The 25,082-nt window shown below is 41.4% G+C and overlaps 1 protein-coding gene across 1 annotated transcript in view; it reads right to left on the reverse strand.

The window, feature by feature from the left end:
- LOC121176034 (copine-8) overlaps window positions 1-22,803 on the reverse strand; it is a 73,028-nt gene extending 50,225 nt beyond the window's left edge. The window contains exons 1-3 of the mRNA XM_041029966.1: window positions 22,629-22,803; window positions 3,090-3,130; window positions 926-972 (exon numbers count right to left, since the gene is read on the reverse strand). Of these exons, the coding sequence (XP_040885900.1) occupies window positions 926-972; window positions 3,090-3,130; window positions 22,629-22,726 (186 nt within the window). The 5' untranslated portion in view covers window positions 22,727-22,803. The remainder of the gene's footprint in view (window positions 1-925; window positions 973-3,089; window positions 3,131-22,628) is intronic.
- Between the last annotated feature and the right edge of the window lie 2,279 nt (window positions 22,804-25,082).

Consider the following 25,082-nt stretch of genomic DNA (forward strand, 5'->3'; position numbering starts at 1 on the left):
AACATACTGAGTAATCTCCTAAAGTAACCTCTGTCAGCTTTATTAGTGCATATACTGAATGTCAGCAACATAGATACAGACATGTTCGACTTCAAAGAAAATAAACCTTAATTGTGTTACATTGCTGTTGTACCAATGTCAGTCTTTCTGTCTGTGCACCACATCAGCCCAGAAAGAACTATTTCAACACCCACTGGATGGATTACCGTGATTTTCATGGTTCCCACTGGATAAATCCTAATGGCTTTAGTGAGCCCCTAAACTGTGACATTAAAAGCAACAATAAAAACTAAATGTGGGATTGTTGTGATTCCAGGTATCTATAACCAGAGCCAGCTATCTTATATTGAATTAACTGTCACATCTACAAGACAGGCTGAAAAAAGACCTGAGCTCTCGGTTTAAGTTTGTTGACAAGGCACTGTGAGAGGTGAATCCAAGGGAGATGACTGAACAGCGTGCGAATTCTACTTTATTCAGTCTGTCCCTACCTGCCAGGTAGCTAACACGAGCAACCAGCTGTCTGCGGATAATCAGGCTGGTGTCTTGTTGAAAACACAAACAGAGAATATGAGTAAGCGTGCAGACATTTCTGCTCTATCTGTGATGAAACTGGATGTTCCTGTTCAACTTAGCTGAAGCATCTGCTATCAACCCCGTCTTCCAGTAATTATATTTATATACAACTCATCTGAAACAGCAAATACATTTAGTTAAAAACGTAATTGTGACCAAATATTGCATCCTATTAATCATTCATTATTGTGCTGCAGGAGAAGTCTCTGTGGATGTTTTGAAACTAGTTACCAACATGCACTGTATATCTGTCATCAGTGCAGTCTGCTGTCACTGCAAGAATGAAGACTGACTTCAGGTGATGCAACATAACGTGGCCACACACATATTGTGTGATACACACACTCACCTCTCTCCACTCCTTGTTGCCCATACCTTGTGTGTAGAGAACACAAACTGTGAACAACAAAGACATACATGTATAACATGTATAACACAAAAGACCATTTATTCCACATGCTAAAGCCCATACTAATATCCATATCCATATCTTCCTTAATCATTTACCCTACAGTAGTTTTTCTTTATAACATTACCTTTAAGCTGTTAGCTAACTAATGCAAGGATATGGGAACATTACTCTCATAAGACACCAAGCAACTTACCATTAGAACATGACTATTTTACCATAAATGCATGAATTAGAAATAACAAAACGACATCAAAGCCAATAATAGTTTTACTCCTGAAGCTCAAATATATACATATATATGCCTGTGTTATATTTTCTGTCTTCAAATGGTGAAAGGCATCATTTCAGGTTATTATGCAATTTCATGAAACAGAACAGTTCTCTAAAAGGCAAATTACTGAGCTCATTCATCATAGACCTTTGATGTTGTCTTCAGATAAGTGAAAGAAGGACATATGCACAGACACATATCTTTTTGGGGACACACTGATCGAAACCAATAACAGAAACTTTAGATTCTTCATGGTCTTGCAGTCTGTGTACTGAAGGGCTTCATGTTCTTTTTTTCCACTTGTACCAGGAGGCCTTGGTTGTCCTTTTGGATCACTGCTCTTTAGAGTTTAAAGGGATTTTTACCAGGCGAGTGACATATCTCTATATTTCCAGTATCTCAGACATTCTCTTTTTTCTCCTTTACTTCCTTGCTCTTTTCCCCTGTCAAGCCGGTTAATATCAGGAGACTGAAGTCACAGTGCTCAGCATAATCACAAGTGCCACTCAGCATAAAAGCACGCCTAAATGTAGGGGTAAAGCCTGAGCTTCCTCCTCCTCCTCCTCCTCCTAATCACTGTCATCCTTGTCATCGTGTTCATCACTGTCATCATGACCAGCTTGAGTCATTTTTATCCCACGCTACAGTAAATGTGCTGACATACTATGTTTTGCAAAGACAGTCTGTGTGTGTGTGTGTGTGTGTGTGTGTGTATTGGTGAATAAATATAGAGCACCAAAACTCAGCTCAAGATGACAAATACCATCTTTGATAACAATGATCTGACCTTTGATGTCATCCTACTCACCCTTCCTATAATACACACTGAACCATGAACACACTGATATCCAGCATTTACAAATTGGTCTTTACACCACAACATCCCATTTGTACACTTTGGTTTTTGAAAGAATTTAACAGCTGAGATGTAACGTATTGATTAGTGAACTTTAGAGCAGCTGCTAGGTGGATTCTCTTATCTCTGGACAGAGCCAGACTAGCTGTTTCCCCTCATTTCCAGTGTTTGTGCTAAACTAAGCAACTAAGCAACTAAGCAAATGAGTAAATAATCTGCAACATTTTACAAAACCAAAAAATCTAAAACCTAAAAGGAAGAAACCGTAGATAAATAAGAATCCCATGCAGCAGAATAATATGAGATGCTGCAGGAGGACAATAAGCACTTTACTGGATATGAAGGTACAAAGTACAGTCTCAAGTAAAGTCGAGCATTCAGGTCTCAAATAAAGAAATATAGTAGACGACTCTAAGTCTGAAGCCCACAGCTCTGGCATTCAATGAAGTGGGATCGCTCGTCTCTCTTTATTTACTGTCCTGGCACTAACAGTATTATTATAATGATTTTAACTGTGGGGAGAGAAGAGGAGGATTGCCACCCACTCTATCAATCTATAGGGAAAAGCTTCTCAGCTGGCCTCATATACATTAGTCAGACCTGCCTGGAGCTGAGCTCACGCATGCTGTGAAAAAAATAAAAATAAAAATACTTACACATACAGGGAGTGACTCACGACTACTTACAGCTAAAGAAAAGACCTTCTTTCAGTGCCTAATTAATTTCTCACTCCTTTCAACTCTATTAATTCCCCTTATTTTCTACCTTTTTCTTCTCTTTACTTTTAATGCCCTTATTTCCTTCCTTCTTGCCTCATTCCATTCTTTTCTATACTTACTTTGTCCTTCCATTTGTGAAGCCCAGAAATGGTTAGGAGCCAAGATCTTTTGCTATCTCATTCAACAATTACACACTGACACGAACACAAACTTAAACACCATGGGTGACGGACAAACAGAGGCAGTTGCTCTTACTTGGGTCTGATTTGGAGAAGGTGTCCCTGTCCAGCAGGTTTCTGTGGAGAAACAAAGGGGAAAGTAGTTAGAAACACAGTTCCCTGGGTGAGAAAGAAAATCATCTGTGTTCCAAATGTGGCGGTGAATGCATTTTAACACAAGTACTATTTATGTAGTCTATTGGCTATGAGTCGGCACATTACCATCACGCTCTGTTTACAGAATGCCTGTGGTGTGAAAAAGCATTAGCCATGATACTGAGGACTGAGCACTGCTGGTGTACATAAAAATATGAACAATATCTTTTCTCAAAGATATCTGTTGAAGGATAAGTCTGGCAATGGCCTATGTTATTCTTCAACAGTAAATCCCATGAACCAACAAAACCAAAATCAATTCACCCTACTAAAAGGTGTGTACCTAATGCCTGACGTAGCTTGCTTCCTTCCAAAAAAAACAGGTATGAATCACAGTTTTGCACTGGAATAAACATGGACACTGTAATTTATTTTCAATCCCAAATAAATCAGAGCACCAAATGTATATTAACCCCACGGATACACGAATATTTGCTAAAAACTGCAACATACTTGTCTTGCTTATAGAGTGCATTTATTTTTTTCTGTTTACACCGCACCTGTGCGGTGTAAACACAACTGAAATGTGACACTGTGACAACTGAACTGTGACATTCGTGGCACTAAAAACCTAAAAACATTTCATTTGAGTCCCTTCTTGTCACACACGAACAGTCGGAGAACTGACAAGAACCTCCACAAACAGCTCACGATTACTTCCACCACAAACAACACTATCTTCAGGTTACGCCACTAAGCACAGAGAGGTTTCAACTTACATTCAGACTCTGATTATTTATGGCAATTAAGATTTTTATGGATTCTCATTTCATGCTTGAAAAACGTTAGGTTTAAGCTCATTTTCTGAGAGACCAGTGATATATGTTGTAGTTCTCTGTCTCAGCAAACCATGGAATTTCATCCAAGATGGACATTAATAAAATGGTGAAGAATTTATGTTCTACAAAAAGAGAAAGGAGGAGAGCTGGCGAAAAAAATAAATGGGCTGATATGAAAGCAGCATGAGACCTTATCATTAATTCTGATTTGTGAATAATGAGATGAATGATGGCGATGGCACCTAATGGTCTGGAGAGGAGAGGAAAGGAGGAGGTGGGAGAGCAGAGAGGAAGAGAGGAAAAGAAAATCACTAACTTGTCAATGAGGTTAAATCACTCTATTGCGTAAAGGCCTTGATAAGAATTAAAATAAACTCTCCGGTCCACGTTCTTTTATCCATTTAATGTGCCCTGACGTCTCCTCTCTGCAGAAAAGACATAAAAATGTGGATAATGCTTTGAGTTATCCTTTCAATCCCAGGGATTGTGAGAGACTTTGAAAGGCTGTCAGTCAAAGCCCTGAAACCATCAGTAGCTGGAGAGTATTCATTACAAGCTGGTTTTGAGCAAAAGCCTCTGTAACTGCAGCTGTTTTTGTTTTTTGGTTTGTTTGTTTCCGCTCACTTTTTGTCTCTATCGCTCTGTTCCTGTATGTACTTCTCTTGTTCTTGTGTGAAGTTGCCAACTCATCAACACCACCTTTGGCATTTTTCTGTCTGTTTCCCTCTCTTGTCTTTGTTCTCAAAGCAAACACAGTAGTAATAGTTGCTAATTTTCTGTCAACTGCTTGATTAATGGAATTCTCCACTCCTGTTTGAGAACCAGTTGGAGCTGTCCAGCTGTTCAAGAAAATTACTGAGCATTTTCCTCATTTTCCTCTTCAGTAGGAGTGAATGGGCTTGAGGAAGTCAGGAAGTATTCAGGGATGAACTAACACATGCTGGCTTATGTCTCATAATTGGAATTTGTATAAAATGAGAAAATCAGTATCACCAGTATCACTGCCCTTTAAGCTATGCATATTAATCTGGAACGGCGAGGAGACAGCTAGATCAGAGCAAATAACACATACACTCCAACCAATCAGAACTGAACATTCTCTGTAGCCATGGTATAATGAATACTAAAGAGTTTGCTTTGTGATTGAGTTTGACGATGCATGATGTTTTCCAAAGACATCTTCATCATCCACTGTCAACAAATTACATCGTATAAAATCTTCAGACCATCTGCTGTCAGACAGGAGGGGATGGAGGAAGACGGTCTCCAATCAGCAAAGCAATTTCACTGTCTAACACCATCTATGAATAAACCCGCACATCAAAAGTATGAATGCACACCTATATACAAGCACAGACACACACTCCTGGAATAATGTGGCACCATTTGGCTGGCGGATGGGAATAATCTCCCACTCTGAACTGGGGGTAAATTTAGGGACACAAGTTAAAATACACTTTCTGCCTTTTAGCCAAGACAATTTGAATCGAGGGCAACTGGACTTGATTCCAGATGCTTGAAGATGTTTCACCACTCATCTTAAAGGCTTCTTCAGTTCCGACCGGCTGGTGGAGAGTCCCAGGTATTTCTCCCCCCTGAGAGAGAATATGAGGCTCCACAGTGTATGACTGGCTGCTGCTCAAAGCACATCACACATGTTGGCACTCCAAATGGGCTCCTGGGCTCCCCCTGCGCGCGTGCTGTGTGTGTTAGAGTGTGTGTTTTTTGTGTATGTGAGTAAGACACGTTTTCAGGATTTCCACTTCAGAGGATAATGTGAATGAGTCATGGCTCTCTCTCCCTCTCTCTTTCTCTCTCTCTCTCTCCCCTTTCCTTCTTTTCATCCAGAGGCAGGCAGTGGAAAGCTAAAAGCTGCCATCCGAGTCACAGAGTGGTCTGAAGGAAGAAAGGTACCAGACTAAAATAGTGTTAATATTTTTAGCAGTGACTTTCCCCAAAAACACCATTATCTTCTACTATTATGTCATTTTCATAGTAATTTATGCCTGTTTTGCCATACAAATATTAGGCAGCACTACTGATCTCTCAATAGAGAAAGACACATCAATCAGCTGATCAACCATGAAGACCAGCAATGCAATCCTACTGTCGGTGACAAAAAGAGCTCCTCATTTGTCTCTCAAAATATTGATTTCTTCAAAAGATTTCCCTTAGGCTTTGAGCTTTGGTATGTTTAGACTCTCTCTCTCAGCCTTCCTCACAAAAACACCCCCTTTGGCATTTCCGCTGGCTCTCACTCTTTCTGGTACATGCATGTTCATTCACACAAAATCCACTTCTCAGTGCATCTTGTCTTTCCAGTTTACTTGCTGCTTAATCACTTGATTTGACGGTTTTCTCTTTCCCTCTCCTAATCCGCTACCACGTTTAACTGAAGCACGCTTAAAAAAAAAAAGAAAAACAAAGATACAAAAATCCAAGCAGGGAAGGAAAGTATGATGATTTACGATGATCAGGATCAAAAAAGGCAGCGAAGAAAAGTTAAGGCACACGGCACAAAGACAATCTGACAGCAAGGGGAAACAGACAGCATATATATTAGTTAGCTCATGAGGGAATAGGAAACAGGTGAGCACGGTCTAAAATGACAGCAGAATTAGAACATGTATGCACAAACAACTCAACCATGACACCATACAGTTAAACTCTAAGCAACTCAGTCAGCCTTCACTTAAAACAGAGTTTGAAAAATGCTAGCTTCAAGGGGAATGATGCACAAATGCAACCTATGACAATCTGCTGCTGAATTTCACCGCCAAAAGACACATCGCATGGCAACATCCTTTTAAGGATTCATCTACACAGCTTTTAAGGCAATTAGTGCAAAAGAACAAAGACCACGTGTGATGCACAGCACAAAGTACCACCATTAGATGATTATGATGTTGGAAACATAAACCTTTTACCTGGAAGCTAGGTTCCTGTGACAGATATATTGATATCGGAATTCTTGTACTACCTCATAATGATGAAGCCTTATTTAAATTTTAGAAAAACTCTGGGATGCATTTCTTGATTCTATCCTTCATCACTAACATCAAAAACACATTAAGAGGGGATCTTTTAATGGCCAGTATCATTAGGAGGGATGATTACAGCAAGAAAAACCTGTTTGAATGTTCATATAATCACCAGACATGAAAAACCGTGTATCTAATTTTAATCTGTTTAATCACCTGGAATTACTGCCTTGAGGCTGTATGGTTGGAATACAGTTAGTTGAGTAATTTATTAGTCAAACTGACAGAAAAGTAATGGACATCTATTTTGATGATTTGATTAATTGTTCAGGTAATTATTCAAGTATGAATATTAAATATTTGATGGCTCCAGGTTCTTAAATGTAATAATTTGCCATTTTCCTGTATTACACACAGTAAATTGATTATTTTGGTGTTTTGTATATTTGTATCTTAAGCTTTTTACTGTTTTCTGATGTTTTATAAACCAAATGATTGATTGTTTAATAAAGAAACAAACCAAAAAAATGCAGTTTTGCTTAAAAAGGGCAAACAGGAGAAATGAATCAGGTTTTATCACATTAAACTTCTGCCTGATTTCAGTCAGGTTTCCTCCACCTCTTGCAAAGGGAATCACTTTTCATGCCTAAAGTATTACAAATATTATAAAAGTTTTTATAAGGTTTACACTGTTTTGTAAAGCTCACTCATATAGCACACGCATACGCCAGCAACACTCACCGCATCAGCGACACACAAAGTCATAGGCAGATGTGACAGCGCTGATCTCAGGCTGCTGTCAAACCATGCTGCCTCCACCCCCGGGGGGAACCTATACCAGTCCAATCCCCTGCCATCCCGGCCATGCCTCTGACGCATCACCTCTGACAGCTGTCAATCACAGCTACAGGAAGTGAAATCTGATACCAGATGGGCTGGAAACACACACTCCTCCATACTTATTTGTTTCCTCAGAGAGCTTTTATAACGGGAGAAAAAAGGGATAAAAAAATTACAAATAGGGACAAGAGATAGAGGAGGTCCATTAAGAGAGAGACAGACGGGTGGTGAGGCAGCATCTTCCACTGACATGACAACTCTCTAATTATGTGAAACGCCTGGTGGAGCTTCAGTGTGGGGTCAGAGAGGAGGGTTATCTCTCTTTCTCACCCACTCACACACAGACTGGAGACACACCTCTGTGCATTTGCTCAGCGAGGAGAGCCAAACGGTAACAGCAGTATGGGGACGGTTACCATGGTAACTGCTGACAGCCAATTGAGGCCACTTGACTGACTTGACTGACAGTTGCCGTGTATGCGCGCACATTGTTTTTCCGGCCGACTCGACGAGCAGGGGTGCCATCAGTGCTGTGGTATTTGCGGCGCTCACCTTTCCTCCTCTTTCCTCGGTTTCTCTCCCCTCCTTATAGCTTTACCCATCCTCTACTTTCATCTGTTCTATTCCACTTTTCCCCCTCTCTTCATCTATGTTCCTCTTTTTCCCTTCATCTCTCACCAGTTCTTTCCCTCTCATCTCCTACTCATCACTCTCTCCTTTCCCTACTTTCCTCTCTTCTCCTTTCGATTCTCCCATCCTATTTTAAAATTAATGAATACATCTACAGTGCCTTTTGGACTGGCTTGAGAGGGCATGTCCCTGACAGTGTGTTACCTTGACAACACAACAGCCAACCTCCCCCCCACCCCTCCGGGACCCTCACAACCCTCTCCTATGCAACAGAAATAAATTGGGTTTTTAGCCCACTGGAGGAGAGAGGAGAGGAGAGGGGAGGAGAGGAGAAGAAAGGAGAGGTGAGGAAAAGAAAATCAGAGACAAAGGAAATAAAGAAAGAGAAAAGAGAGTAAAAAAAACAGTACAGGTGTTGAGCGAAAGAGAGTTATACATTGAGGAAGGCAGTCTAATTAGCCCCAAACTGTGTGACAGCAGCAAGAGGAAGCTTTGTATGTGTATGTGTGTGTGTGTGTGTGTGTGTGTGTGTGTGTGTGTGTGTGCATTACACTGCTCTATTTCTGTCGTTATGGACTCTATTTGGAGTTCAGGCTTAACCATGGGCACAGAGAAAAAGCGAAAAGTTGAGAGGGAGAGTGTTAAAGAAGAGGGAGTTTAAAAGCTACAGAACATAGAGGTGCAGAGTACAGAGGCTATGACTCAAGCCAATGGTGGCTGCTGCTGCTGCTGCTAACATAGCTAGTTATTATTGTAAAGGAAAGAGAGAGATTTCATTCAATGAGTGGAGATGCCATCAGCTCTTACCTTCAGTGTCAGCATTCATTTCTTTTCTTTTACAGTTTTTCACTTTCAATTTAAGGACAATTTTGTTGTGCTTGTCGTAGTAATGATGATCCAGCTAAGATCATCATTACTACGATTAAATCAGTGATGTCCTGCTGTTTTAGCTTGTGGACTTACAAAATAGCAGTGGCTAGTTGGGGGTCCCCTGTTACATTTCAGATGAGTTGTAATGAGCAACTTCCCTTCTAAACCTCTCAAACAGAATCATTTAAATAACTGCTTGAAAACAGTCAAATTATCCTATATCTCACAAAAAAGCAGATCAGATTATATTAGAGATAAGTACAAAAAATGAATGCAAATTGGTGTAGCTGTGTTTTTGGTGTGGCTCCCACCCCAGTAATAAAGTGTTATTCTATATCTGACATTTATTTTGTAACAGATTTGATATGATATGATTTTCTTGTTATAAACGTACATGTGTCACTCTTCGGTGGTATTTGTGGTTATTTGTCGAGCATTCAGCCACTCGTCTGTGCTCCTCCTACAGCTGTGTCATACCTGGAATCTGCTGCTCTCGAGCGAAATTCACGCTGTGCTGTGTCCGCTCATCACATTTCTTCTGCTTCACCTCAGCCTCCTCAAACCTCTCCAGTCCGCACTTGTACTTTTCACATACCCTGAAATATTCTCTACACATTTAACATCTTCTTTCTATTTTATTACTTTTCATTATTTCCAAATCCTCTCCACTCCCTTGCTCTGTCCTCCTCTCATGGGAAAAGGGGTTTTCTCACTGAGAGCCCAGAGCATTAATTCCAATTCTGTCCTCTGTTTTTACTTCTTCCTCCCTTCCGCCTCTCTCTCCTTTTCTGTGTGTGTCTGTCTCTCTCCCAGTTTGACCGTGACCTGAATAGGCTCTGTGAAGACTACACCATCTCACTGAACTAGATACAGTCACACACATATGTAGATACACACAAAACCACATGGAGCAAACTGTGCATGGTCCAGTGATTTTCCAGTTCAGCTAACCCTGTTGTCCACCACTTCTCACACACATACACAAGCAAATGAATGCAAGCGATACTGTTTTATGATATGCATTGATCCAATATTCCAGATCTAATAAACCTCAGATATATCAACTCAATAAACAAGATAAAGAACACACACACACACACAAATCAGCCATGCTAAAGATAACACTGGGTGGGAAACAAAGAACCTATTTTTGCTGCGGTGACTAATCTGAAATTGGAGTCCATGTGTGACTGAAAACACCAGCAAAAAGAGAGAAGAAGAAAGGCCAATACCAGCAGAGAGATGCAATTCACTCGAGCAATTCCTTACACAATTTACTTTGACAAGCAGTGGCTTTTCAGTCGCTATAGAAAGTATGTGTTGAAGTTGCTTTTTTAATGTGAAACTGCCCTCGCCACCGCTGAGCATGCACACAGACTTGCTGTGGTTACGATAAATGTGAGAGCTGCAGTGGCAATCGGAAAATAAATGAATGTCTTGAAAGGTTAAAAGCCTTCAAAACGGAAAATAATCTGTATGATACAGCAGATGGTCGGTGGCCGGTCGACAATAAAATGTGACCAGAAAGTGAATTTACTCATGTCTATACTGAATCTAGCTTAATTCAACACCCAGTTATGGGAAAATACAGAAAACAAAACAAAGCCATTTAGCATATAAGAACGTGGATCCTGTTCTGATGTAGGGTTTATCAGCAAAGTCAAACTCAAAACGACTGAAGAACTACAATGAAATCACTGTGTGGTTAAACATATCTGACACAAAATGCCAATGGCATTAAATTTTCACATAATTCAACTTTACATTGCATTTAAAGCTGTTGTGGTTGACTCCTGTATACATCTTAGCCTGGACCTTACCCTTACACACGTGGTTTAAAGCCTAACACATCAATATTGCATGTAGACTTAGGTACTATCAAAGTCCAGCAGCACAGGTGAGGCACAGAACAAACACTACTCATACCAGAGACTGTGGTGTCATTCCCCTAAACTCCAGGTTGAACTCTCACCAACTCATTTTGTCTCCTGCTACTCTTCCTCTGCCTTTTACAAATCAGGTGCTAGTGTTAAAACAACCTTCGCTTTTTGCCCTTACAAGTAAATGTTGTCCAGAGTTGCCTCATTTCCAAAAACGGATATGATTAATTTCTCACAAGGCAATGAACAGGAAATTTTGAGTAACCATTTTTTCCCTCTGAAAAAAAAACAAAAAAAAAAACAGCCACAATCCCCAAAACCACAATGAGCTGAAAGCAGCTAAAAGCTGCAGACCGGAGCGTTGATGCTAAGGCAGCCTGGCAGTACTACAAACCAAAAATATAATTCCAAAAATACTTTTTAATGGTGCTTTAAGGGCTTTTTTAAGGAGGGTTTGTTATTATGCATAGACTGTAAGTGCCAGATCAGAGACTACTATCAGACTAGTGTGATGGGTTTAGAGAAGAAAAATGCTGAGATGTTTTAATCTTACCACTTAAATGTCTGTTTAAATATTCCTTTTAACACTAACACTGATGATATCTTTAAAGTAAACAATGAAAGATATTGAAGTTATGTCATTTTTATGTCACATCTTACATATTCTGACTCAATTGGTGTGCATTTACATTTAAATAGAGGTCCTATTCTCTTGGCCTTTCATGCACTTCTCAGAATCACATCTACCACTACAGGACTCTCCACCGAGTGTGTGTGTGTGTGTGTGTCTGTGTGTGTGGTCGTGCTTAGCAACAGACCAGAATATAATATTCTTGGAAACGTGGAGCGAGAGGAGACAACTGGGCATGCTCAGATGTTCTCAACAGGTCGCTGAGCACAGTGCTACAGGTACCTGCTTCTTTTTTTTTTCTCTGTCACTTCTTCTCCTCTGCATTTTTACTGATCAATCCAATTTTGCTCATTTGTTACAGAGCATGAAGAAAAGCACATGCCTGTACAATATCCGCCCCAATCTCTCTCACACACTTATGCACCAACACACACACATACACATACTGAAGGGGAGCATCAGCAGCTTGTATTCTCTCTCTCTCTGCTTCTCTAAGAGGGCTGCCCTAATTCTTCTTGACAAGGGCTGGAAGAGCCAAGAGAACATCTCAGCACACACACACGCACACACACATGCACACACACATGCTAAAAGATGCCCCACCACTATCCATTTACACAAAGGCATGTGCAACAAAATACACATCAGTCATGGACAAGCACATAGCCACACATCTGTGCCAGTGGCATTTTACCTTAACTGCCTCTGTCACCGCTTTCAGTACAGTTCAGTCCAACTCGCCTAGTTTCCTCCATCAACACATGCCACTGGTCTATGTATGAGTCGGTACTGACAAAAGCCAAGTCTCAGTTGCTTTACATACAGAATGTCAGGCTGAGATAGTGATCCAAATATCTTATCTAATATGCAATGTTCGTTTTTAATTTATATATTTTTTTATGCATAGTCATAATCACTTTCATATACTACAACGTCAATGTCAACACTATGTATGTGTGTAAAATGTGTCTAAAATGTGCGTGCGTGCACAGTGGTTTGTGATTGCGTCCGCACATGTCTGTCTCTGTGAATAACTGTGTTACAGACTGACGGACAGCGCGAGTGTGTAAGCGCACGGGCATGTTTGTGTAACCGTTGTGGCGAGGCTACTCAGAGTTACCGTAGGCGACGACAGGGCAAGAGGATGAGAGAGGGAGGGAGGAAGATGGAGATAATACTCATACAGTATTAACCCCTAGATCTTTCTTTTCCTGCATTACATGCGTGCTGAGCTGCCGTCACACAACAGGGCGCAGAGTGTGTGTTTGTGCATGTGAGAGAAATGGAGAGACATGCTTGGATGTGCAGGGGGAAGCCAGGGGCTGCTAAATGAGAGAGAGAGGGAGACAGACACGGGGGGGAGGCAGCATCCCTGTCTGTAAACAGGGCTGTTACTGTATGTCAACTAATCTTACTTGTCAAATAGTCTAAATCTGTGTTGCAATGACAATCTGAGAGCTGGGTGTGTAGCGCCTTTCGTTTCTGGAAAAATCTTGATCAGATACGACCGGTTTTTCCATCCAGACATCACACCCAAAATGTCAAAAAAAAAAAAAAAAAAAAAAATCAAACTGGGCTGGCAGAATTTATAGGAGATATTTTGATTTAATACAGCTTTATGTCCCACGGGATGCAATCTATATCAGTATGAAAAGAAAATGTCAGAGCATCAAATGTGACCGTATTATATATGTGTGTGTGTGTATGTGTGTCTTGTGCTGAAAATGTCATCAGCTGTCTGACTGATGGGAGGCACGGCAGCACAAATATCTGCGGGTGTGAGGGCATGCATGAGTGTTTAAATGCTTCTGCGCATACTGTGTGTATTATGTATGTGTCTGTATGTGTCAGCCCATTTGCAATCCTTCAGTTGAATTGCTCCCGAGGGCTTTCTGCTGTACATCTTGGTAGTTATTGACGAATTCATTTGCTATTACGGCTTTAGCACATTCTCTGATGGTCCATTGAGCAGAGCTTTTAACGCCTGTTTGACCCAGAGGTCTACAGGTCTCACTGCGTCTCCAGGAATATTCTAAAAATAACTCAAGAAGAACCTCCACTAGACAGCTCTGAGGAAATCAGCTCTTACACTTAAATTAAATAAACAATCTTATTCCAAGAAAATAAAAATACTGTAATGATATATTAGTAATAACAGTCATGAAATTCTAAGTGTCAGTGACAAGGGAGCAAATACAGTAATGTTACAGTTTATTATTTCCAACCATCCATCTGTGATTCAGGTAAACTTGCCTTTGAGATGCTGATGTGAGAGCTATTTGGATATTTGTGTGTCTGTGTGCCTTTGTGTGTGTTTGTGTGTGTCCTTGAGCCCATGTTTTATCACCTGCATTTTAAAATAACACCACAGCTGTCTAACCTTGAGAGTAAGGCCAACGGGTACCTACCTATCACCCCTATTCTTATTACTCCTGCATGTACTAGTAGAGTGGTACACAACTGATTTGTGCGTGTGTGTGTGTGTATAAATAACCCTTGACCTCTGCCGACATTGCTCTCCCTCTCCGTCAGATCTTTATCAATCCATTTTCTCACCTCAGCTATACAGCTTGATGTATGGAGCAGAGGCATTGTTTCAGTGTGTGGTTAGTGTGTGTGTATATGTTCTCAAAATGCGAGTGGTGTCCGGTGCAATTAAACACACACAGACACACACATACACACACACACACACGTCGGGACACGGTGCACATAGCGTCCGGCGACTTATGTAGAAAAACCACCCACAGCGAGCAAACAACAGAAAGAGGGAGGTCGATAGTAATTTCCTCCAAGTGCATAAATCTTTACTGACCTGACCAGAAAAATCCCAAACCTGATTACAGAGTACAACTGTGGCCAGAGAAACACACACAAAAACTCTCATAGATGCACATATACACACTCAGATAGAAGCCAGCAACACACTCAGAAACAGAGGTAGTGTAAGACAGACAAGACAATGGCATCAATTCATGGCAGCTCAGAAAGGGGTTTTTTTCAATACAGCTTTGTCTCGCTGATTGCCAGCACCACTGTGTTGTCATCCAAAATCATTTGCGCTCCCTGCTGTTCGGAGCCACATGTAAACAGACAGAAAAAGTTACCGGTTGTCGTGTCGTCGCGCACACTCGCACACATCCTTTTGTGCTTTTGGCTGGCATTGAACAGGCGCGCAGCAGGCAACCCTGTCTTCCCATCAAAGTGATGGTTGCCAGCGACGTCTTCAATAAGAGAACCATTATGTGAGCTCTATGGGGCCAAAAAGGTCAACGCAATCGCTTCCCATAGACGGGAGTGGGAGTGAGCGACCTGAAAATAGATAGCTGCTCGGTCATGACTTGTGATGTTAAAGGGCGGGGTTGCAGGGTAAGTGGCTCACCCCCAACACGCAGAGCAAAATATACGGCTGTGCAATAAAAGCTTTTCTGTAGTTGTTTCAGGGCAAAAAAACAGCAACAGTGAGATTTAAAATGTGAATCAGAACAATCAATGGTGTGAAGTCCACAAGGGGCACTGGATGCAATCTAAAGCATGTGACCCTCTAAGAGTCTAAGAGTCACATCCTCAGGGAGAAAACAACATTAACTCTACTTTATCTCTTAAGAAATACTTTGACAGTAAATACTTTGCTACCAGCAGTGCCTCATGCAGTCAGCGACGAATATAATTTAAAAAAAAAAAAAAAAAAAAAAAGTAAAACAAGCATGGAAACTCAAAACTTTTACTTTTTTCTCAGGGATTATTTTTCAACATGGCTGAGTATACATTCATAATTTAAGCAATGGCTTAATGGATAAAATTTAAAATGCCAGGCTTTTTCTTTAATCTTTGCTCAACAGTCCAAAGTCTGTGTCTGTTTTTGTAAGATCCAGTCTTACACAACCTACATTCATCCAACCTACTTTTCATCCTTTTCTTGGCTGTGGCCCAATAACCTCAAGTGTCTTCCCTCTATCTGCTTCCCATGCTGAGATTCAACCAAATCGCTGCTTTCATATTGGAAGTTACAGTGCTTTTTTTTTTTTAGGTGTGTTGCTCTCACTGACTTTCATGGCCAGTGAATGCATGTGCACTGCTGCAAAGCCACTGTGAGGACTAAAATTAAATATTCATGGAGGTTAATGGGAAAATCAGCATTTCTCTTAATTAATGGAAAGCTGACTTTTGAAAGGAGTCCACGGTGAAGATGCTGTAAATCATTTCATCCATTATCTTAGGGAAGGTTCAGTATTCCCTCTAGTCCTGTATCTTCTCTACACCAAAATCAGCATTCTGCAAAGTGGATTTGAGAATAGTTTGAATGGGGTTTTGTTTGATTGCCACATGAATGTTAGAACCTTTTAGCACTGGTCAGGTTTATCTCCAGCTGTGTATTGGCTTTTGGGAACCTCAGTTCAAAAATAGTGGTTTCATATCACCTTTAAAAATCCATGGTGGTTGCAACCTACACAAAGCACCAGCCAAGGGTTTGCACTAATGATGGCAAACCAGTCTGGTGGTTCTAAGAAGGTACAACTGTGCTTAAAGTGTGGTGAGTTTGTCATCTGAACATATTCCTTTGGCAAATCAAGCTATTTAGAAACACCACAAAAGAAAGTGTGGAACAATGGCCAGTCACAAACAAACCAAAGACTTCAGAACACACACACACACAAAAAAAAACCCAGCATAAATGGGCAACTGTTTTTACGTCAAACAAATACTCGCACATACTCACAGCCACAGAAATACAAACACACACAAATGCACAGCTATCTCAAAAAGTTATGAAAAGACTGACTGTGCTGCTGGATGTGTAGGCAACATGACCGACCGACTGACAAGCCTGACTGACAGAGGAACAAACTATTCCCTGGGTACACGTCGGTAAGTCAGGCCAGAGAAGTGACAGAATTGCTGCAAGGGAGGCAGGAGCCAACACACACACTGTATATCAGTCCACAGTCCATAGCATATCAGCTATTTTACCTTAATGCTGGTTGTCTGGTCCCAGACCTCTGCTGCTTTTCTGGCCATACACAGGGTTAATCACATTCACCTGGCACCACAGGTGGAAAACACTCACTGATTAAATGAGCAGCTTTGGAACTAGCTGGAGTTTCAGAGCCAATTTTTTTCATCCAAATGGATAATCCATAAAGCATATGAATATAGATTTTAGGGGAAAGAATGCAGCTGGTAGCAGGAGATCATATGTAAATGTTAAACTGATGTAACAAGTTCATCTGTGTGCATTTGGTCATGCTGCTTTCAGCATTAATATAACAACTGCTGATGGGCAACTGTAGTGCTTAGAATAATGAAGAAACAGGGGAATGAGAGAAGGCACGAGATGTTACTCATGCTATGATCTGTTCCCAACGGGAGTCTGTTTTTCCAGCTTCAAACTGTCGGTATGCGCCTGCCAGCACATACTCACAGCCATGCTGCCAAATGGGCCCATTCAAAATTAGACAAAGGCCAGGTTTTCCACTAGGAGACAGAATACAATCGACCCCTTGAACACCGTGATGAGCGTATGATTACCTTGTCTGCCAACTGCCAACTGATTCAAACAGTGGGCTGCGTGCACTGTGTGGGAAGCCTCCCTTCACTGTGCAGTAATCCAGCTTCTGTAGGAGAGTTTAGATTAGTTCCACTGGAGAGGAAACCCTCACCTGTGGAGCCACCTGTGGTTTTCTGAGGCACTGCTTAAGTAATGGATACATGGTAATGGTTAGATTCAGACTGAGTGTGGAACCTGCCTGAAACATTCACTGACTTTAGACTTTGGTAAACTATAGATTATCCACTTTAAGATATCTAACAATGTACTCACAGCACATACGCAAGTATAAACAATCACTGTGGAAAAACATGAAGTTGCCCTAAAAACACTGGCCTAAACTGCTCTTACATAATGGGTGTTTTAACTCATATTTGGTATGACAAGAAATACCTAAAGCTTCAGGACTACTTGTGGTTTGAAGCTGATATTATGGCACATTTTCTGAGTGAATCCATTAGGATCACAGCAGTTGCGTGTCCCAGCCTTCAGGCCTGAACAAATATGACCTCGTTTTTAAATTTGGCCTCCTTTCATATTTCCAAACCAGCCTTTAGTGAAATCATTTGTATAGACACTAACTGAAATATACGATTTTGGATATATGATGATTAAGACTGATCAAGATCTCTACGCTGCCTAATATGGGGGGAAAAGATACAACTTGACATTCGCTCAGATGCAATGGTCGTATGTATTTACCTACAGGTTATAAGAACACACACATGAGTGACAAAGCCTGTATGTGTGTGTTATGGTTAGCCAACCCTAACCATAAAAAAACACCTGTCTCTCAATTTTTCATTTACACCACAACCAATTTGTTGTGGCAATAGAAAGAGGTGCCTTTTTTTATACTTCCCATTACTCGACAGCAGCAAGAAGGCAGGCAGAAGAGAGATTCTGAGAGTTATTACTGTCAACAGTTACAATGTTTGCTGACAGTGCTGGGATGCATCGCAAAAAACAGAGCGAGGAGGAAGAGATGGAGAAAAATGTGCCAAGCAGTCTGGAAAAAAACCGTTAAACAGATCCTACTCAAAAACTCTTCCCCGTCTCTCTAAGGGCCACTCTTCTTATTATTTCTCTCTTTTCTATCATGCCGGTAGGGAAAAGACAAAGTAAAGAAATGAAGCCGTCCACTAAACACTAACATAACACACCAACACCTTTGTGGTAGCACATTAGCATGCTTGGTTATGTGCGTGTGTGTGAGTGGTAACAGCAACCCATAAAACACAGAGGCAGATCGTCCAGTAGCATGAAGCACTTCAATCCTCCTTTTAACACACACACACACACACAAAAAAAAAATCAGCTCTGATTTCTTTCACTCTGACTTCAGACTGTGAAGAACACAGCACAGAGCATGGAGAAGTGTTCACAACAAAAAAATTACTGGTATCAGTGCAACAGCAACAAGGTGACCAAAAAAATAATAATGCTGCAACTCATGATTATTTCATTAGTAATAAATCTGATTAAATCTGAATAAAGCTGATTATTTTTTCAATTAGACAATTAGGCGATGTATTCAGTTGCTTCTTTTGTCCATTGTCCACAGAGTTTGTAATCTGTTTTTAAAGAAATAACAGTTTTATTTTGCAAAAGGAGCCCATGATGTCTAAACATAGCTGTCTATAGTAGGAAAGAACATGGCTTAAATCATTAAATGTGTGATTAAATAACAAGTACAGAAGACTATGAATCTGGCTACACATTTAATGCAAACATCCTGTACTTGAAAGGTTTTAATACTTGGTAACCAAACAGTGTTGTGGCTCAATACCCACAGACATAATATGAAAACACACATAGGTAAACCCACAGCTTAAATTACAGCACCTGTGCATACAGTTGCCCTAGATACAACAACAGGAAGGCATCAGTCCACATCTGAGCTCGACAGCTCACACAGTGTTGATTAGTTGCACACGAACATCCTGTATATTTCTCTGCAACTTGAGAATTGCACTACGAACACAAACTTTCTCAAAACTGTAAGGAGCCGTCTAAGCCTGTCACTTATTTGAAATATTAGAAGCACTGCTTTTGTTTGTGTGTGTGTGTGTGTGTGTGTGTGTGTGTGTGTGTGTGTGTGTGTCTGTGTGTATGTGTGTGTGTGTGTGTGTGTGTGCCTGTGTGTATGTGTGTGTGTGTGTGTGTGTGTGTGTGTGTGTGTGTGTGTGTGTGTGTGTGTGTCTGTGTGTATGTGTGTGTGTGTGTGTGTGTGTGCCTGAGTGTGAAATAACAGGTAACAGCCAGCATGCTGGCCCGATCGATGACCATAATGGAATATTTGGACTCGAGGCCATTCACCACAGAGTCCCCTGGCTCAAACATGTAGGTGGTAACACTAAAGTGTATCAGGGAGTAATTTATTCTTCTGTGACTGTTTGAGTGTGGGTGAGGAATGGTTTGTGTGTACGGCCATTCATATACGTAGCCCTACGGTATACAGTATGTGTGAACGTACTTTTATGCATGTGTGCTTTTGTGCGACACAGTAGGCAGAGCTGGTAGCGTATTGATCCAAGCTGATACCTCGGGCTCTCTCATCAATCAGCAAAATGTCTCGGACTAACTGCTGAGTCTGAGCCAGGCTCTTATTTTCCCATAGCATCAGAGCATTATTAGAATTAGCTGGAGATGCAGCCTAAGAGGACCTGTCAATATTGCTCCAACGATTATGTCACCACTGACTATACAGCACTTACATGAGGAGAGCTTCTTGGAGTGAGAGCATCTGCTCAAAGGCACTCGAACTCTTTTTTTTTCTCTCCATCTTTTCTATCTTTCCCACAAGCCTCCACCGTGATAAGTCATTCAGTGTCTTTAAAAAAGGCTCAATAAAGATGAATATCAAATTAGAAGTGAAAATGAGCTTGACACTTGTTGGCAAATTGCCTTACAGTTTCTCCCGAAATAGGTGACAACATCTTAAAACCAGAATGCACACTCAAGAAGGCTGATTTGCATTGGAACAAAGCCAAATGAACTCATCATTGCAGATTTTTGAGCTTGTTTCCTTTAGATACACCCCAACTTAGGACTTTGGACTCAACTGCATGACCTGTTCAATTGGATTTTTTTTTTCCAAGCTCCCCCTCTCTTTTCTCCTGGATCAATTGTGAATGACTGTAACAATCACTGCGGCCACATTGCGCATATTATCATCCAAAACTGCCACTCATTCATATTGCTCACTCTTAAGCCATTGTCTCCTCACTTAATTTTCTCACTCTAACACCCCCCTACACACACACCCTGGGGGGGACACTTAAAAAAAAAAAAAGTAACCATGGAGATATTGTGCACTGCCCATTCTGTCCACTTACAAAACAGTGAAACACACGCAAACACACAACGTATATGATATAACCTCACACAAACAAGTACAGTAAGTGTACACACACTCCTGGTCGTAACCATGGCATTCCTGCTCTCCCTCAGGTAGGAGGTGGGAGGGCAGCCACCAAAACACACTTCCCCCCTGGGGGCCGAGGAGCTGGGTGACTCAGACATTAGCAAACTCTACCAAACACGTTCATATATTCTACTGGATGATGACATGATCTTTCTGTTACTAAGGAGATGGTACAGAAACCTTCTGGAAACACAGTAACCACAGTATATGAAGGACTCAAGCAAGGTGGGAGACTGTTTCTGTCCACTCCTCTGAGGCAAGTAGTGCAGCAGTAAGATCACATAAAGTTGGATAGTTTATCAGCGAGGATTGAGTTAATCCGACCAGCAGCGACTGAGATAACATGATTGCATCAAGTAAACCCAAACAATGGCACAACACTGCACTGACAGCATAAAAACACAGCAATAACAAAAAGGAACACACCAGCAATTGCCAAAAAAAAAAAAAAAAAGAAAAATCCAGTTTCAACTTAATTAGTTTCATCTGAGTGTCAAAGCTCAGAGAAAACTTGTTTTCCTACAAACAGGTAAAGTCCACATTTTACTGGAAGATTTCTGTTCCAACATTTGAGTAACTGCAGGCATGACAGATTTACATATCTTCAGATATGGTTGCACACTGCACTGTTTCCAACGGAAGGTCATTTATCAGTATACAGAGGAACAGCCATGCCCTGCATCCTACTGAATGCCACCGTTTCTCAGCTTATTTGAGCATTTTAACAGAATGTCTTCAAAGCCTGTAGGGATATAACACTGCTGATGCTATCACTGTTAACCAGAAACACTGTAACCTATTTTACAATGACAGTGCAGCTTCAGGGGGTGTAACACTGTACTGTTACACTCTTGACTGTTTATGAGAAAACACCATTTTATGTGTTTTATCTCTCTGTTCTAAACGTGTGCAGGTGTATTAAGGACCCTCATCACAGCAAAAGAAATCACCAACAGCACATGTAAAATATGACCTATTTCATTTGACTGAGGCCACACATTTAATTGGATTCCCTTACAAGGGAGTGGGGGCTCCTCAAAACATGTGGCTGACCTGTGAGGCATACAGCCGGTAGCTCACTGCGGGGGGCACCAATAAACCACTTTTTTTTTTTTGCATTTCTCTGCCTGCTCATGTGCAGACAGGAAAATCCTCCCTGAATAGAGACAGAAAGACCCCCATTCAAAGGAGGTTAAATACACTCCAGCCTTGTCCCCTGCTTTCCCTGTCTGTTTCCATCATGTCAGATACTACACACACACACACACACACACACACACACACAGACATACACACAGTAATAACTGATTAGCGCCCTTCTCCACTTTAAAGACACAATGCTGGGAATCTCACATACCTACAAATAATCAGTTAATAGCCTCATCCTACTGTATTAAATTCCTGTTTAAGATGGTATCACCGTATTATGCTTGTGTGTGGTCCTTCCTGTATTTTTAACGTTACGGTATTAACACAGTATTCACATATAACACATAATAGTAATAATAATCGCGTGTGTATGTTATCATTCAGAAATAAGTTCCTGTGGCTCGTCTGGAGTGGAATAAAAAGTGACCAGCTGTCATCACATCTCCGCACTAACAGCCTGTACCGTACGTTAACACCGAGACAGTTTCATGTTTTCTAAAAGAAAAATGTGACATTTATGGTCTACTACTCTATTTCGGTGTAGTCGGTATAAACTGAAAGTAAACTTGGACGGAGTTTGAAGTGCAGATGACTTCCAGCTGCGTTCACAGCTCGCTGTTTTTCTTTTCTTCCCCGTAAGCCCGTAACAAGACTAAAAGCAGGTTAAACAGACGCATTCCCCTACCTGCAGGACACTGTGATTTCAACTTTGGTGGCTGGAATAGACGCGTTGAGCGGGTCGAAGTCGCCTATCGACGCCATGTTTAGGAAACTGTTGTTCATCCTGTCGAAATGTGTTTTTTGCCTTTTCCTATTTCTCTCTCCCCCCCACCCCGTGTTTATATGCGCTGCGAAGGAGGAGCGCGCCGAACTGTGTGTGCGCCTCCTCGGCGAGGAGTGGAGCAAAGGTGCCGGAGAGAGGGAGAGGGAGGCAGGGAGATGTGATGTCACTGCTCCCTTTCCTCTCTTTCTCCTCCTCTGTGTGAGTATTCCTCTCTTTCCTCTCTCCCTCTCCCCACTCCCTCTTTCTGCCACCCTGTCATCCAGTCTTTAAATTCAGCTCAGCTGACTTCAGTTCATTTAAATTCAATGCTTAAGATTCACTGGCGTGGAAGTAATGACAATGATGCAGTCGTCGAGAAAATAGAATAAATTTGTCATGGAAAGTCTTTCCTGTGTGTTTCCTCTTCCTCCCATTCACATCAGTTCAGTTTAATTCAGTTCAATTCAATGTGAGTTATTGGCACGAATCTCCCCTCACTCCTTTGGGCATGGCCGGATTCCCCTGTCAGGGGGGGCCCGGGCAAAAATGAACTGTTTGGGCCCCTGTTGATGATGTCATTAGAGTTATTTATCTTGGATAAAGCAGAATACTAATTTTTTAGTAAGAAAGCCTGTGTTACTGACTGCAGGTGTGGAGTTTGAAAGGTGTTGGCATTTACCAAGCAGGAAGCGTCAAAGGACACTGCTGATTGGCATTATGGGAAATTTAGGCTCTAGTGTTGTGTGTACTTTTATGTCCTGCAACACTAAACATAGTATCTATCCACAAATTCCCCAAAACCAAACAAAAAACAGCTTTTTTTGATCTCTGGGGCATCTGAGCATCTGCATACTAATAGCCCATTTTGCCCTGTTTCCCCCCTGGTAATCTTGTCTTTGTGTGCATTTGTGTTTTCAGGGACACTGCAGTACATGTGTTAGGTTCCTTTGCCACACACTTTTTGTAGTCTCAGTAGTCTGTGACCAGATTATTCGTAGAGATTATCAGTATTATTATTATTGGTGTTAGTGTAGAAACACAAATTACTCTCTCTCTCTTTCCTCTCTGTTCTCTAAGCCATGAGGATAAGCATCTGATTTAATTAACTGAAAGGGAGACCCTCTGCTGTGTTAGAAGAGAGCACAGATCAGGAGTGCATTCTGCCCGTGCGCCGCTGTTAGGAGATCATACAAGGACAGGAAAACAAAGAAAAAAAAGAGAAGAGATACATCACACACTTTCTAACTTGGCAGACACAGATGTGCAGGAAAAATGGAGAACTCTGAGGAGCTGCTGGGGACAAAAGTGAGAAAAGTCAGGCAGTATTTTGTACTCCCCCTTGTCTCACCTCAGTTTATTTAGAGGTCGTACGGACTTTCTTCTTCTTTCTCTTCTGTCGCAGCAGGATGATTAAACACAGCGGCTCCTGTTCTTGGAGGAGATCACCAAGCATCTCAGAGGTCATCCTTTTGTAAACAATGATATTCTTCAAGGAAACCTGTAGACGTGACCTTTCGATACACTGCCCCCTACAGATTGGGAGAATATGGGTTGCTGCAAGGAGAAACCCCCACAGAGTATAAAAGCTCCAGACGTTTTCTCATCACAATTCCACATCAGCTCATGTCCATGTCCTAGCGTAACCCTACTTGTGAACAGTGAAATGGCATCAGACCAATAGGAACAGGACTTCACTGGACCGTAGCCTCAGCAGTGCCCAGATTGACACTTGCATTAGATTGAGGATTCCATAAGGACCAGTAAACAGCTGGTAGAGAATAGAATGACAGAATGACGAATGCAAAGGGATTAGGAGGGGAGTCACGTCATAAGGACAAAAGAACGCATTCCTCATGATTACGTGTTATTTCCTCTTCTTATATGACTTGTAACTACATGTCACATCACCTCCTCACAAGTGCCTGCTCACTTTTGCTGTATGCAGCATAATTGTGTGTTTTTGTGTGTCTGTAAGAACTATGTATAGATAATAGAGTCATAGGATCTTAAAATGACACATCTCAGTATTACTCAGTGTGTTTACTGGCTAACCTCATATCTAAATATAGCAGTCTTACACACTCATGCACACACACAGACACACATGCGCCAACACACCCTGGGCTGGATGTGCGGCATGGTGGCAAAAACCATTACGGCACCTCTGGGCAAACATCGTGCCACTGCCCCATGTCCACATGGGTGGCTGGGGTGGGTGGGTTCATCCACAGAGAGTGGTAAATGTAATGGACACACACTGAGACAAACACACACACACATGCAGCAGGTACAGACAGAAAGCCAAACCATTTGTGTGAGCAAACATCACATCATTGCCACCTGACTGTAGCACCACACAGAGCAACACTGGCACAG

The sequence above is a fragment of the Toxotes jaculatrix genome, chromosome 22 (assembly GCF_017976425.1).
Source record: "Toxotes jaculatrix isolate fToxJac2 chromosome 22, fToxJac2.pri, whole genome shotgun sequence".
In the NCBI taxonomy this organism is placed as follows: Eukaryota; Metazoa; Chordata; class Actinopteri; family Toxotidae; genus Toxotes; species Toxotes jaculatrix.